General features: G+C 33.2%; 1 protein-coding gene across 1 annotated transcript; it reads right to left on the bottom strand.

The window, feature by feature from the left end:
- Positions 1 to 380: 380 nt before the first annotated feature.
- Positions 381 to 1,402, bottom strand: LOC137817988 (uncharacterized). Its single transcript, XM_068621215.2, has 3 exons — positions 1,316 to 1,402; positions 750 to 921; positions 381 to 661 (listed from the first exon to the last, which is right to left on the bottom strand). Exons 1-3 carry the CDS (start codon positions 1,400 to 1,402, stop codon positions 381 to 383), a joined length of 540 nt encoding a protein of 179 aa, XP_068477316.1.
- Positions 1,403 to 14,277: the final 12,875 nt, after the last annotated feature.

The following is a 14,277-nucleotide window of genomic DNA, read 5'->3' on the forward strand; positions in this document are numbered from 1 at the left end:
AGCATCCCCATCCTTCCAAACCTAGTTATCCTCCTTTTCTAAGTCAATTCTCTACCCATGAACCACCTGGAAAAATTGAGTGGCTTTTTCCATTAAAAAAAAATCCTTCTCCGGGCTAATTTCCAATCCCAAACCCGTTATTCCAAACCCCAAGCTCGGCCACCTTAGAGGCTTTGGACGAATTCAGAGAGAACAATCTCGGAAAACACTCTTCAAAACACCACAACCCGCATAATTGTCCTCCCAAAAAGAAATTTCCTTCCCATTACCAAACTTCCACTTGAAAGTATCTTCAAAATTCCGTCCCTAACCCTCAAAACCCCAAACTTTCTTCAGATCTTTCCACTAAAGAGAGTCCTTACTATTTTTCCCGCCTTCTCTCAGACTTCTCCAATCCCCATACTTAGATTCAAGAATCTCCTTCCACAAACGCCCTTATCCGACCCCAAACACCAAATCCATTTTCCTAGTAACGCCAAGTTGAAAACCCTTAAATCAAGGATTTCGAGACCACCGACCTCGTGTGGCTCACAAACCTTTTTCCAAGAAGCCCAGACAACCTTTCTCCCGTCAGACCCCCACCCCATAAGAAATTTCTTTGGATTCACAATAACTCGTTTGCAACCATAAAGGGCATTTTGAATAAGGACAGATAAAACAACTGAATAGAGGAAAGTACAGACTTAATCAAACAAATCTTCTCAACCATTGACAAAAACCTACCTTCCTACCTACACAGTCTAGTCTACCAGCTTTCAACCACCCCACCCCAAAACGCACCTTTCTTATGACACCCTCTAACGACATACCCAAGTATACAAAATGGGTTACCATCACTTCACAGTTAAGAATCGCCGCAAATCGTTGAATCATTATCTGATCAACCCCCAACCCACCAATCCTACTCTTCAAAAATTTCACCTTAAGCCCAAAAGAAAGTTCAAAGCAATTCAAAGTCACCTTTATATTGAAGACACTTTTAGTATTAGCTTCGCAAAAGAATAAAGTATCGTGAGCGTATTGTAACATGTTTACCTTCACTTTTTTCCTTCCGATCTCCAAGCTATCAATAAAAAATTTCTCAACTGCCTCCCTTAACACACCAGCCAAGCCTTCTACCGCAATAAGAAACAAAAATGGAGCTAACGGATCACCCTAATGAAGCCCCTTCTCTGAAAAAAAAAAATCCTTAGGCAGACTACCATTCACAAACATTGACATTGAGACTGATTCTAAACAACCATTAATCCAATGAGTCCATTTTCTACAAAAAACCAACTCTTTCTAACATATAGTGCATAAACTCCCAACTTACTGAGTCATAAGTCTTCTCATAATCAACTTTAAGGAAAACACAACTTTTCTTTTTTCTCTTCATCTCTTCCAAAACTTCATTAACCATTAATACACTATCCAACAAACCCTTATCTTCAAGAAAAGCATAACGATAAATAATACACCTAATAAAATAAATTGTTCAAGTATCAACAAACTAACACAAATTTTAGGAAAGTAAGTAACAATAAACAGATATATAAAAAAGGACTATCCCAAAAGTTGAATAACTCGAATTTCATTATTTGGTATATTAACCTCGACTTCAAAAACTATCTTATTGTCTTCTTTAAAGTCATTTAACCTACAAAAATTCTTTCATTTCGTTCTAAGTTTTGTTGATGTATTTGGCACATTCTTTTTTACTATTTTGTATAAAAATATAATTTATATAATTATATTATATATAATAAATGAAAATGAAAATGAATAAATAAATAAATTACACAATAAATATTCATATATAAGAAATAAACATCAGCAAATGTGAATAAATAAATTGTTCAAGTATCAACAAACTGACACAAATTTTGAGGAAAGTAGGTAACAATAAACAATTATGAAAAAATAGGATTCATCCTAAAAGACGAATAACTCAAAATTCATTATTTGATATGTAACCTTTGTTTCAAAAATAATTTTATTGCCTTCTTTAAAATCATTTCACATACTTAAGTTCTTCCATCCCTCTTCAAGTTTTGTTGATTTACATAGCACGTATTCTTCATTATTTTGTATAAAAATATAATATATATATATATATATATAAATGTAAATATAAATAAGAAAATATATAAAAAATTACAAATCAAATATTAATATATAAAAAATATACAAGAAATATATAAGAAATAAGCATCAACATATACAAATATAATATTAACAATTTATTTCCTGAAAGAAACTTAATTTTCTTAAAACTAACCTAATTACCTAAACAAATTCCAAAATGAGGTTATTTTTTCCTATTTAAAATTGTTTGGCTTCGTAAAAAATCAAAACCCTTGAGATTTAAAAAGGAACACAAAGCCTAATTTAAACTTTTCCAACTTAATCTAGACCTGATTTAGGCTTACTTCACACTATATATCCTAATTTTGAAAGGTGATAGGCCATGAGCTTGCTCAGTGCCGAGTGATTCATGATTAGGATCATGCTCCTGGGTCTCAATATAAATCTTTATAAAGATAATTTTTGATGAACGAGACCAGGGGAGGACTGCGGTCCCAAAACAACATAAAGAGTATCGGAAGAAATATCCACAACTGAAGCAAGTGGAAGGTCGCATTGATAAATTGACCATTAATGCTCCTGGCAGAGCTAAAGCAGGGTCACTCTTGGGTCACCCTGCTCCTAATAAACCAAATGGAGTGGAGGATGATTTTGCTGATATGCCTTCTCTTGAAGATGCCTCAGATCATGGATCCAGGCAGGGAGATCCCACTCACACTTCGGATTTCCCAGAAACGGAGAGGCTAAGGAATTCACCTGTTGTTATGCAAGCCAAGGGCTCAGAGTCTCATGCTCCTTTTAATGCTCATCATGAGGAGGTCTTGACTCCTGTGGTGGTATCACCTTAGTTGCGTCCCATCTCTCCTCAACGAGTTAAATCATCTGCCCATACTACAACTTAAATCAATACTCCAATTGATGTTCATCATGAGGAGGTCTCTGCTATTGTGACTGTACCATCCCCGACGTTGGTCCTGAAAAATCATTTCTCTTCTCTTGATGGTTTAGATACTACAGATGTGGGAGGTGATCCTTATATTGGTACGTCTACTACCATTGTTGAACCTTAGAAGGCTAAATCTCTTGGGGATGTTAAAGCACTATCGTTGGTCCTGCAAAATCACTTTTCCTCTCTTGATGGTTTGAAAAATACAAATGTTCCTTCAAAATTTTGGGCTGATCCTAACAAGATGGAGGAGGATGACAGTGATACCGGGGAGGAAATAGTTTGTACTAAAAGAAAACCAGGTAGACCACCTAAGAGGAAAGGTAAATCCAAAAAAACTGCTAAGACAATTCTCTCCACAACGTCGCAATGAAAGTCTCTTCATTTTTCTGGAATGTTAGAGGATTGGGAAACCACAAAACTGTGGAGATGTTGATTAGTTTACTCAAACTACATAAACCTCTTTTGGTTTTTCTTGCTGAACCTATGCTACCGTACACTGATGCTTTTGAAGTCCTTTTCAGATATGTTAATATGCATTTGGTGGCTACGTCTCCTATTGTTAATAAAGCTTTGGTGTTTGTCGGTTCCTAATTTAGTCCGAAATTTCTTGGTAAATGAACAATTTATTTTTGTAACTTGTCATTTGCATGATAAATGTTTTAGCTTTGCAGGTGTTTATAGTGCTACCACATACGTGGCTAGACGGTTTTTGTGGAGGGATTTTAGTTCCTTCATAGGGCCTTGGTGTATTATGGGAGATTTTAATGTTGTGCTCTCGACGGATGACTGTAAAGGAGAGGTGGCTCCTAATCAAGTTTCTTGCAATGAATTCCTTGATTGGATTAATACTAATGATCTTTCTTGTATGCCTTTTACTGGAACTTGCTATACTTGGTGTACTGGAAGGAGAGGGCTCCATAGAATTCATAGAAGATTGGATAGGGCATTATGTAACAACGTGTGTTTGGATGAATGGGATTCTTGTACTTATTTGGTTCTTATTAAAAATTGTTCTGATCATTCCCCTATTCTTACTAGTCTTGCTAGTAATTCTTTGAGAAAGGTTAGCAATTTTCATTTCTTTTCTATGTGGCTTCAAGATGCTTCATGTATGAAGCTTATTCATGATTCTTGGGCTAATAAGGTTGTTGGTTGTCCTATGTTTATTTTACAACATAAGTTAAAAAGGTTGAAAGTTGAGTTACGTGACTGGAATAAAAATTCTTTTGGTAATGTTCACAATGTAGTTCTTCTTAAACAAGGTCTTCTCCTTGGTATTCAACAAACCTTAGAGACTGCTAGTATGTCTGATATTGATGGGCTTCTCTGTCAAGAAAGGATTGCTAAGGAGGATCTTGATCAGACTCTTCACTGCCAATATTTGTTTTAGAAAGAAATGGCTAAAATGCTTTGGTTTAAAGATTGGGATAAAAATACTGCTTTTTTTCCATGTTGTGGTCAAGAGGAGAAATAATTCTAGTAGGATTCATCGTCTGCGAATTGATAATGTGGTTATTGAGGATCCTACACTCATTGAGGAACATATTTTGGACTTTTATAAAACCCTTTATGCTGAGTATATTTCTCATGTTCAGGATACAGACAATATGGAAGATTTTATTGGTACTTATATTCCTGAGCTGGTTTCCTCTGAGGAGAATATGATGTTGATTAAGTGTCCTGATTTTTTAAAAATCAAGAATGTTGTTTTTAACCTTAATGGTAATAATGCTCCTGGTCCTGATGGTTTTGGTGGTGTTTTTTATCATTCTTGTTGGGATATTATTAGGACAGATGTTTGTAATGCAGTCCAACAGTTTTTTAAACAAAGCTGGGTTCTCCCTAAAATGAATAGTAATGTGGTATCTCTTATTCCTAAGATTCAGGATGTTGAATCTATTAAATATTACAGGCCAATTGTTGTTGATAATTTTAAATTTAAGATTATTTCCAAGATTTTGGCAGATCGGCTTGCTCTTGTGGCTGCCAGAATTATTTCTTCTAATCAGTATGGGTTTGTGTAAGGCAGACAAATTCAAGATTGTATTGGTATTGCTTCTGAAGCTATTAACTTGTTTTCTGAAAAGGTTCACAGAGGCAATGTGGCTTACAAAGTTGATATTCACAAAGCCTTTGACAATCTAAGTTGGAAGTTTTTACTATTAGTTTTGTCACGCTTTGGTTTTCACCCCTAGTTTGTCGGTTGGATTAGTACTATTCTCCGTTCAACTATGCTTTCTATCATAATAAATGGCAGTTTGGTGGGTTTTTTTTCCTTGTAGTAGAGGTGTTAGACAAGGTGATCCTTTGTCTCCTATATTTTTTTGTCTTGTAGAGGAAGTTCTTAGTAGAGGTCTCTCAAAGCTTGTGGATGATAAGAAGATTCTACATATGGTTAGTCTGCAAGGTTTTCTCACTCCCTCTCATATTTTATATGCGAATGAAATTTTTATTTTCTGTAGGGCGAATAGTAAGTCTCTTAGAAATTTGAGTAATTTTCTTAAAACATATGATGATTTCTCTGGTCAATATGTTAATAATTCTAAGAGTAGTTTTTTCACCATGGATAATTCTACAAGATTTGTCACCAAGATTCAGCGTATTCTTTTTTGTAGTCATGGTTGTTTTCCTTACACTTATTTAGGAGTGCTTATCTTTGTTGGTGCTCCAAAGGGTCATTTTCTTCAACCTTTGGCTGATAAAGTCAAATTGAAGCTAGCCTCTTGGAAAGGTAAATCTCTTAGCATGATGGGTTGAGTTCAGTTGGTCAATACGGTGATTATGGGTCTTCTAGATTATAGTTTTAATTTGTATAAATGACCTGTTTCTCTTCTTAAGCAAGTTGAGCAGTGGTGCCGAAATTTTATCTGGACTGGTGATATTCCGAAAAAAGGTATAGCTACTATTAATTGGGATACGATTTGTTCTCCCCTTGAGAATGGAGGTTTGAAAATTATTAATCTTCACCATGAAAATAATGCATATCTTCTTAAGCTTGCTTGGAACTTTGCTTATAGCAACAAACCTTGGTCTTTGCTCTTGAATGTAAGTCAAAACATGAATAAACGTAAATTGAACACATACAATTATGTTCACAAATAGATCTTATCATATCATGATTCTCACACAAAACATAAAGTGAAGAAGGAATAGGCACTTACATTGATCCATGAGTGATCCTAATTGAACAGTTACTTTATCTCCTTTATCCTAATCTATCTCTTAGCAATTCCGTACTTGTCACACACTTTCGTGATGGTTAACAGTGAGACAACTATTATTTGCAGAGACAGAACCCTATAGCTTTTAGTACCCAATCTCCATCAGATGTAGGTTTTCATTAGGTATATCATCAGATATATATTTCTCACATTAACCAATGGGCCTTTAATTCTATTATTATTATTAAATCATATTTGGGCCCAAAGCCCAAACTCTAAGTCATGTGAGTCACTTTATAGAAATTAATTTACATAATTTCTTACATTCTCCCACTTGACTCATATGAGTTATAATACTTTCATGATTTAATAATTACATAAATGCGCATTTAAAAGGCCTTACATAAATTGGTTCTATCATTATTCATAATCAAGAATACAGAAATAATAAGAGTCATGGCAGTTACATGTCATTTGAATCAACACATTTCCTTCCATGTACTACTATATCATTATTTCTCCTTAATATGACTTTATAGTGAGAAATTCATAATAGGTTCAAACATAATGTCATTGTCATCAATAACAACATAATTTGTTTTCCACACCATAATAACATAATTTGCATGCATATACATAAAGTAGAAAACAACATAAATTTCAGAAACTTTATTTATCAATGAGCTCAGAGTGTCAAATAAACATTAACAACATTCATAATTCACTAGTAGACATAATGCCCATATTTACAACATGACCAGTAAATGTTTTGCGCGGTAACCCTTTTGTTAAAGGGTCAGCAATCATAAGATCAGTGCTAATATGTTCTATTGACACTTTATGTTTCTGAACTTCTTCTTTAACGGCAAAGTATTTCAATTCCATATGTTTAGCACCTTTGGAATACTTGTCGTTTTTAGAAAAGAAGACTGCTGCGGAGTTATCACAATAAATTTTCAGCGGCTTGGCAATACTGTCAACAATTCCAAGTCCTGAAATAAAATTCCGCAACCAATTAGCCTGAACTGTGGCCTCAAAGCATGCCACAAATTCAGCCTCCATAGTGGACGCAGCGATGACTGACTGCTTCGCACTTTTCCATGAAATCGCTCCTCCAGCTAAAAGATACACATAACCAAATGTAGACTTTCGTGTATCCACACAGCCAGCAAAATCTGAATCTGTATATCCAATCACCTCAAGGTGATCAGATCTTTTATAAGTAAGCATGTGATCCTTCGTTCCTTGCAAGTATCTTAAAACTTTCTTTGCAGCTTTCCAATGATCCAATCCTGGATTACTCTGGTATCTACCAAGCATACCAACTGCAAAACTAATATCTGGTCGTGTACAAGTTTGAGCATACATTAAACTCCCAACAATAGACGCATAAGGTATATTCTCCATCTGTTTCCGTTCCAAGTCATTCTTTGGACATTGCATGAGACTAAATTTGTCTCCTTTCTGTATTGGAACAGGAGATGTCGAACATTTATCCATTCTGAATCTCTCTAAAACTTTATTAATATATGCTTTCTGAGACAAACCTAACAGTCCTTGTGATCTGTCACGGAATATTTCAATTCCTATCACATAGTATGCCTCACCCATATCTTTCATCTCAAAGTTATTAAAGAGAAACTTCTTAGTCTCACTTAATAGACCAAGATCATTAGTTGCAAGCAAGATATCATCAACATATAGAATTAGGAATATAAACTTGCTCCCACCGATCTTCAGGTATATACACTGATCAACGATGTTTTCCTTAAACCCAAAGGACACAATAGTATCATTGAACTTAAGATACCATTGCCTAGAAGCCTGTTTAAGCCCGTATATTGATTTCTTAAGTTTACACACCATGTGTTCTTTTCCTTCTTCAATGAACCCCACTGGTTGGTCCATATAAACATCCTCTTCTAAATCCCCATTCAGAAAAGCAGTTTTGACATCCATCTGATGCAACTCAAGATCATAATGAGCTACTAATGCCATGATAATTCTAAAAGAATCTTTCTTAGAAACAGGTGAAAATGTCTCCTTATAATCAATGCCATCCTTTTGAGTAAAACCTTCGGTAACAAGTCGGGCCTTGTAACGTTCGATATTGCCATGAGAGTCACGTTTAGTCTTAAAGACCCATTTACACCCGACTCTCTTGCATCCTTCTGGCAATTCTATAAGGTCCCATACATCATTCTGTGCCATTGATTTAAGCTCATCTTTCATGGCATCTAACCACTTATCAGAATTATCATCATTGACGGCGTCTGAAAATGAAACTGGATCATTATCAATACTTAAGTCATTTTCTGACTCTTGTAGATAAACCACATAATCATTCGAAATAGCAGACTTTCTTTCTCTTTGAGATCTTCTTAATACTATTTCTTGTGGTTGTTCTACTACAGGTTCATTGTTTTCTTCATGATCATTAATTTGTTGTTCTTCTTCATCGTTGAGTGACTCAACTACATTAGGAACAACAATACTTGAAGTAAAGGTACTAGTTAAAGGAACTTGTACTCTAACTTCCTTAATCTCCACATTTTGTGAAGTATTACTCCCACTGGTTTCACCATTTTCAATGAACCGTGCATTTCCAGATTCAACATTCTTGTGTTATGGGTAGGACAGTAAAACATATACCCTTTTGACTTTGCTGGATAACCTATGAAATATCCACTGATTGTTCTTGCATCCAATTTCTTCTCTTGCGGATTGTATATTCTGACTTCTGCCTGACATCCCCAAACATGCAGGTGTCTCAAACTGGGTTTCCTTCCTGTCCATAATTCAAAAGGTGTCTTTTGAACTGCCTTACTAGAAACCCTAATCAACAGATACATGACAGTTTTTAAAGCATACATCCACAATGAAACAGGTACAGTTGACTTACTTAACATGCTCCTAACCATATCCATTAAGGTTCGATTACGCCTTTCTGAAACACCATTTTGTTGTGGTGTACCTGGCATTGTGTATTGAGCATAAATACCACGTCTCTCAAGGAACTTAGCAAACGGACCAGGGTGTTGTCCACTTTCATCATATTTTCCATAATATTCACCACCCCTATCTGATCTGACAATTTTCACCTTTCTGTCTAATTGCCTTTCCACTTCATTTATATAAACTTCCAAGGCATTCACCGCTTGCGATTTTTCATGCAGTAAATAGACATAACCATAACGTGAAAAATCACCATTAAAGGTGATAAAATACCTTTCTTTATTGAAAGAACTTGCATCAAAAGGTCCACATATATCAATGTGTATAATTTCAAGAAGCTGAGTACTTCTTGTGGCTCCCTTCTTTGTGTGTTTTGTTTGTTTGCCTTTAATACAATCCACACATACATTCAGATCAGTAAAATCCAAACTTGGAAGTATTTCATACTTTACCAATCTCTCCATTCTTTCCTTGGAAATATGTCCCAAACGTTTGTGCCACAAGAAAGCAGAACATTCATTCACCAAACTTCGTTTAGTGCCAACATTATGATGTGAGGTCATAAGAGTTTCAACATATAGTTTATCGAGATTCAATCTATATAATCCATCATAAAGAGTACCAGATCCAATAGACTTAAGTCTTGCCGCAATATTAGTCATTTCAATGACATGTTCGTGCATAGTACGAGAACCATCAAATTCCATGGTGGTTAATATACTCATTAATGTCCCAACAAGAGACTTATCAGTAGTTTGGGAGCGTTCTTCCACAAATTTCATAAATTCTTTTGCACCATCAGTTTTGGGAAGAGCAGACTTAATATTACTTGTTATGCTCATTCGCATAAAGATACAGGAACAATACTTGATCACACATGCTTAACATTAATACTTTGAGTCATAAACTAAACATACTATACAGATTCAGAAAACATTCTATGTATACTAATGTTCTCCTTTGGGAGATTCATTAATACACAAAACATAATGATGCTAATAGTATTAACTTTATTTGGCAAGATGTATGCATTAACTAGAAACACTTGTTATCTTTGGATATACAAGCAAAACTAATAACACATACTCACTACCAACAATCATATCCATTAATTATAAGGACAACTAATCAACCTTTGGGTGATCCATAATGCCCTATAATAATGAATTTCCATTTACCCATATATATAAATAATTTAGCATCCATTCTATAGGTAATTGGAATAAAATTTATCAGTAATCTGGAATTAAATAAAACTTAAAGATTTGATCACTTTGGTGATTACAAATCTATCATACAAATAATTTCATAAATAATATCATTAATTGAAATAAAATTTCATCATCCATAATTTGAAATTAAATAAAACTTAAAGATTTGATCACTTTGGTGATTATAAATCTATCATACAAATAATTCCATAAATAATATTATTAATTGAAATAAATTTTCATCATCCATAATTTGGAATTAAATAAAACTTAAAGATTCGATCACTTTGGTGATTACAAATCTACCATACAAATAATTCCATAAATAATATCATTATATGAAATAAAATTTCATCCATAATTTGGAATTAAATAAAACTTAAAGATTTGATCACTTTGGTGATTACAAATCTATCATACAGATAATTCCAAAATTTCAATTTAAAATTAAATACATAAAGCGGAAATATAATTTTCCATTCCTCACTTTCAATCAATTAATTAAACTTTAATTTAATGGAAATTAAATTACATTATGACATAAAATTTCATTAAAACTTTAATTAAACTTTAATTTAATGCAAATAAAATTACATTAAAACATAACAAAATTTCTTTAAAGTTACATTACAAAATAAAAAAAATAAAAAATAACGTAAAGTTGAATTAAAAAAAAAATTGGGACCAAAAGCTACCCAGATTATTCACAATAAAAATTTCAGCGAATGACGTGCACATGAATTAACATAAATCATTAATTAAATTCAATAGGTGACTCATGGCTATGTTACTCCATTATGGACGTAAGGAGTAGACATGTTTAATTCACTGTTCTAATTTATAGTGCTTGAAAACCTTCACTTTTAATTAAGCTTTAATCTAAGGTGCCGGAAAGAAATCACACGTCTTGAGCCAAACGCATCATGCTGCGAATTTCTGAGCCCAGCTTAAAGTGCCACGGGAAAAGGATGATTGCAGTTTCATTTTTCTTCAATTGAATTAAAATTCAATTAATGAAAGTTTTCAAAATGACATAAAGAGGCACACATCATAAATCCCTAATTTTAAAATTAGGGTTCTTCAATTGGGATTAATTAAAATTAGGGTTCTTTGACTTTGATGGTTTAGGACAATTAGGGATCTATTATAGAGGAATGAAAACCTTAATCTATAAATCCTAATTTTAAAATTAGAGTTCTTAAATTAAAAATATTTTAAAATTAGGATTCTTTGATTTTGGAAAAGCATTAATGGAGAATCACAACATGAGCAACAAGGCTCTGATACCACATGTAAGTCAAAACATGAATAAACGTAAATTGAACACATACAATTATGTTCACAAATAGATCTTATCATATCATGATTCTCACACAAAACATAAAGTGAAGAAGGAATAGGCACTTACATTGATCCATGAGTGATCCTAATTGAACAGTTACTTTATCTCCTTTATCCTAATCTATCTCTTTGCAATTCCGTACTTGTCACACACTTTCGTGATGGTTAACAGTGAGACAACTATTATTTGCAGAGACAGAACCCTATAGCTTTTAGTACCCAATCTCCATCAGATGTAGGTTTTCATTAGGTATATCATTAGATATATATTTCTCACATTAACCAATGGGCCTTTAGTTCTATTATTATTATTAAATCATATTTGGGCCCAAAGCCCAAACTCTAAGTCATGTGAGTCACTTTATAGAAATTAATTTACATAATTTCTTACATTGAAAGCCAAAGTCCTTAAATCAAAATACGAGTTTCGAATGGTTTATAGATCCTCATCTCTTTGGCCTAGAATTAAGCAGTTTTATTCTACTATACTTGATTATAGTTCTTGGACTGTTGGTACAAGTTCTTTTACTAATTTCTGGAATGATAAATGGTGTGCTCCTACTTCTTTAGAAAATATTGTAGGATTATTTATGGTGCTAGTATTCCGGATACAGTCTCTCAGTTTTGGACAGGTGGTGATTGGAATATTTCGTGTCTTTACAACAAATGCCTCATCTTTTTAGTCATATCATGGTTATGGCGGAACATGATATTTCTAATTGGATTCTAGATGAGTCTGGTCGTCTCACTCTTAAATCAGCTAGGACTTTTTTCTCAGAACCAGGGGTTTCCTGTGGTTGGGGTAAATTTATTTGGTCTTCATATATTATGCCTTCCAAAACTCTTGTCCTTTGGAAATTTTTTCATGTGCGGCTTCCTACAGATCAACATATTCAAAATAAAGGTCTGCATATTTGTTCTATGTGTACGCTTTGCGAAAAGCACGAAGAATCTATTCAACATTTATTTTTTGAATGTGCTAATGCTTTGCGTATTTGGAGTTGGGTTCGACACATTTTTCCTACATATGATTTCTCTAATAAGGATGATCTTCTTCATTTTATTAGAAGTGATGGTAGTATGTTGGTTAAATTGGTTAAGCTAGCTGTGACAACTTTTTCTATTTGGATGATATGGCGTATGAGGAATTATGCTCATTTTCAGGATAAGATTGAGGTTTCTAGGGTTATTTTGGTTATTAAAGATTTAACTTGTCTAGTGAGTAATTCGTTTAACGTTTCAATGAAGAATGATATGTTCGATTTCAATGTGCTCAAGTTTTTTGGTATTAACACTCGTACTGGTAAAGTTCAACGTCCTCTTCCTGTTAGATGAGAGTTTTCTTCACCAGGCTGGGTTAAAATTAACACTGATGGGGCTGCTAGGGGTTATCCAGGTCTTGCCGCTTGTGGAAGTATTTTTCGTGGGAGTATGGGGGAGTTTATTGGACCTTTCTATGCGTTTCTTGACGTTCAGACTGCTTTGGTTGCTGAATTTTATGGAGTTATATATGCTTTGGAGGAAGCTCAAAAGTTCGGTCTTACTAATGTCTGGCTGGAATGTGACTATGTCTTGGTTTGTGCTGCATTTACAGTTAGGACAAATGTTCATTGGATGCTTCGTAATCGATGAAATACTTGTCTTAATTACTGTGGAAAAATCAGGTTTAGGGTTACTCATATTTTTCGTGAAGGGAATGCGTGTGCTGATAAGTTGACTAATTTATGATTTATTCATAGAGAATCCTTTCATTGATATAATAGACTTCCATCTAGTATGTTCTTAGAATTCTTTATTAATAAGTATAGTCTACCTATGTATCGTTTTTGTTAAGATATGAGTTTTGGTCTAGTCCCCCTATATTTTTTTATTTATTTATTTTTTAATAATACTTTTTTTCATGTGATAGCAAATGATTGTTGTTACTTGAGGTGTGAGTCTAGTTAAGATGTCAAGTAGCATAGTGATGCCTAACACAAAAGTTTTTTTATAAAAAATAAAAAAAAGTACCAAAAAAAAAGGAGAAAATAAAATTCTTAGGATGTTTTAGAGTTTTCTATAAAATAATGTAAACAATAAAAATGTTTAATTTAAAAAATAAAACTTGAACAGTTTTATTATTGTTTATTAACTACATAATCTCACTTAAACTCAGTAAAAAAATGATAATAAGTTATTTTGTTCATAAACAGTATTATTGAGAGAAAACTCATAACTATAATATTGTTAAGGGTCTGATTTTTAAAGTGTCTTATAAGATAAAAAATTATATTTTGTTATATCATTAATCTAATGGATTTATGTAGGAGAGAAAACATAAATCTTTTCATAACCTGTTATTATAAATAAATTTAAATTATTTAATATTATTTTATGAAAATAATATTATGTAATATTTAAATTAAACTCACATATTCATAATTGTTTCATTAAAAACATAAATCCCAAATTTCATCCTAAAAATATTTCATCTCTAAAGTAATAAAACTATTCAACGAGTTTTAGAAATATTCAACAATCGTTGTTTTAATCCTCAAATTAAGGTATTTGAATAGTACTAATTTTAGATGCGCGCATGTTTACCGGCGGTGAA

Source organism: Phaseolus vulgaris, chromosome 10, assembly GCF_051622355.1.
Source record: "Phaseolus vulgaris cultivar YP4 chromosome 10, ASM5162235v1, whole genome shotgun sequence".
Taxonomy (NCBI): Eukaryota; Viridiplantae; Streptophyta; class Magnoliopsida; order Fabales; family Fabaceae; genus Phaseolus; species Phaseolus vulgaris.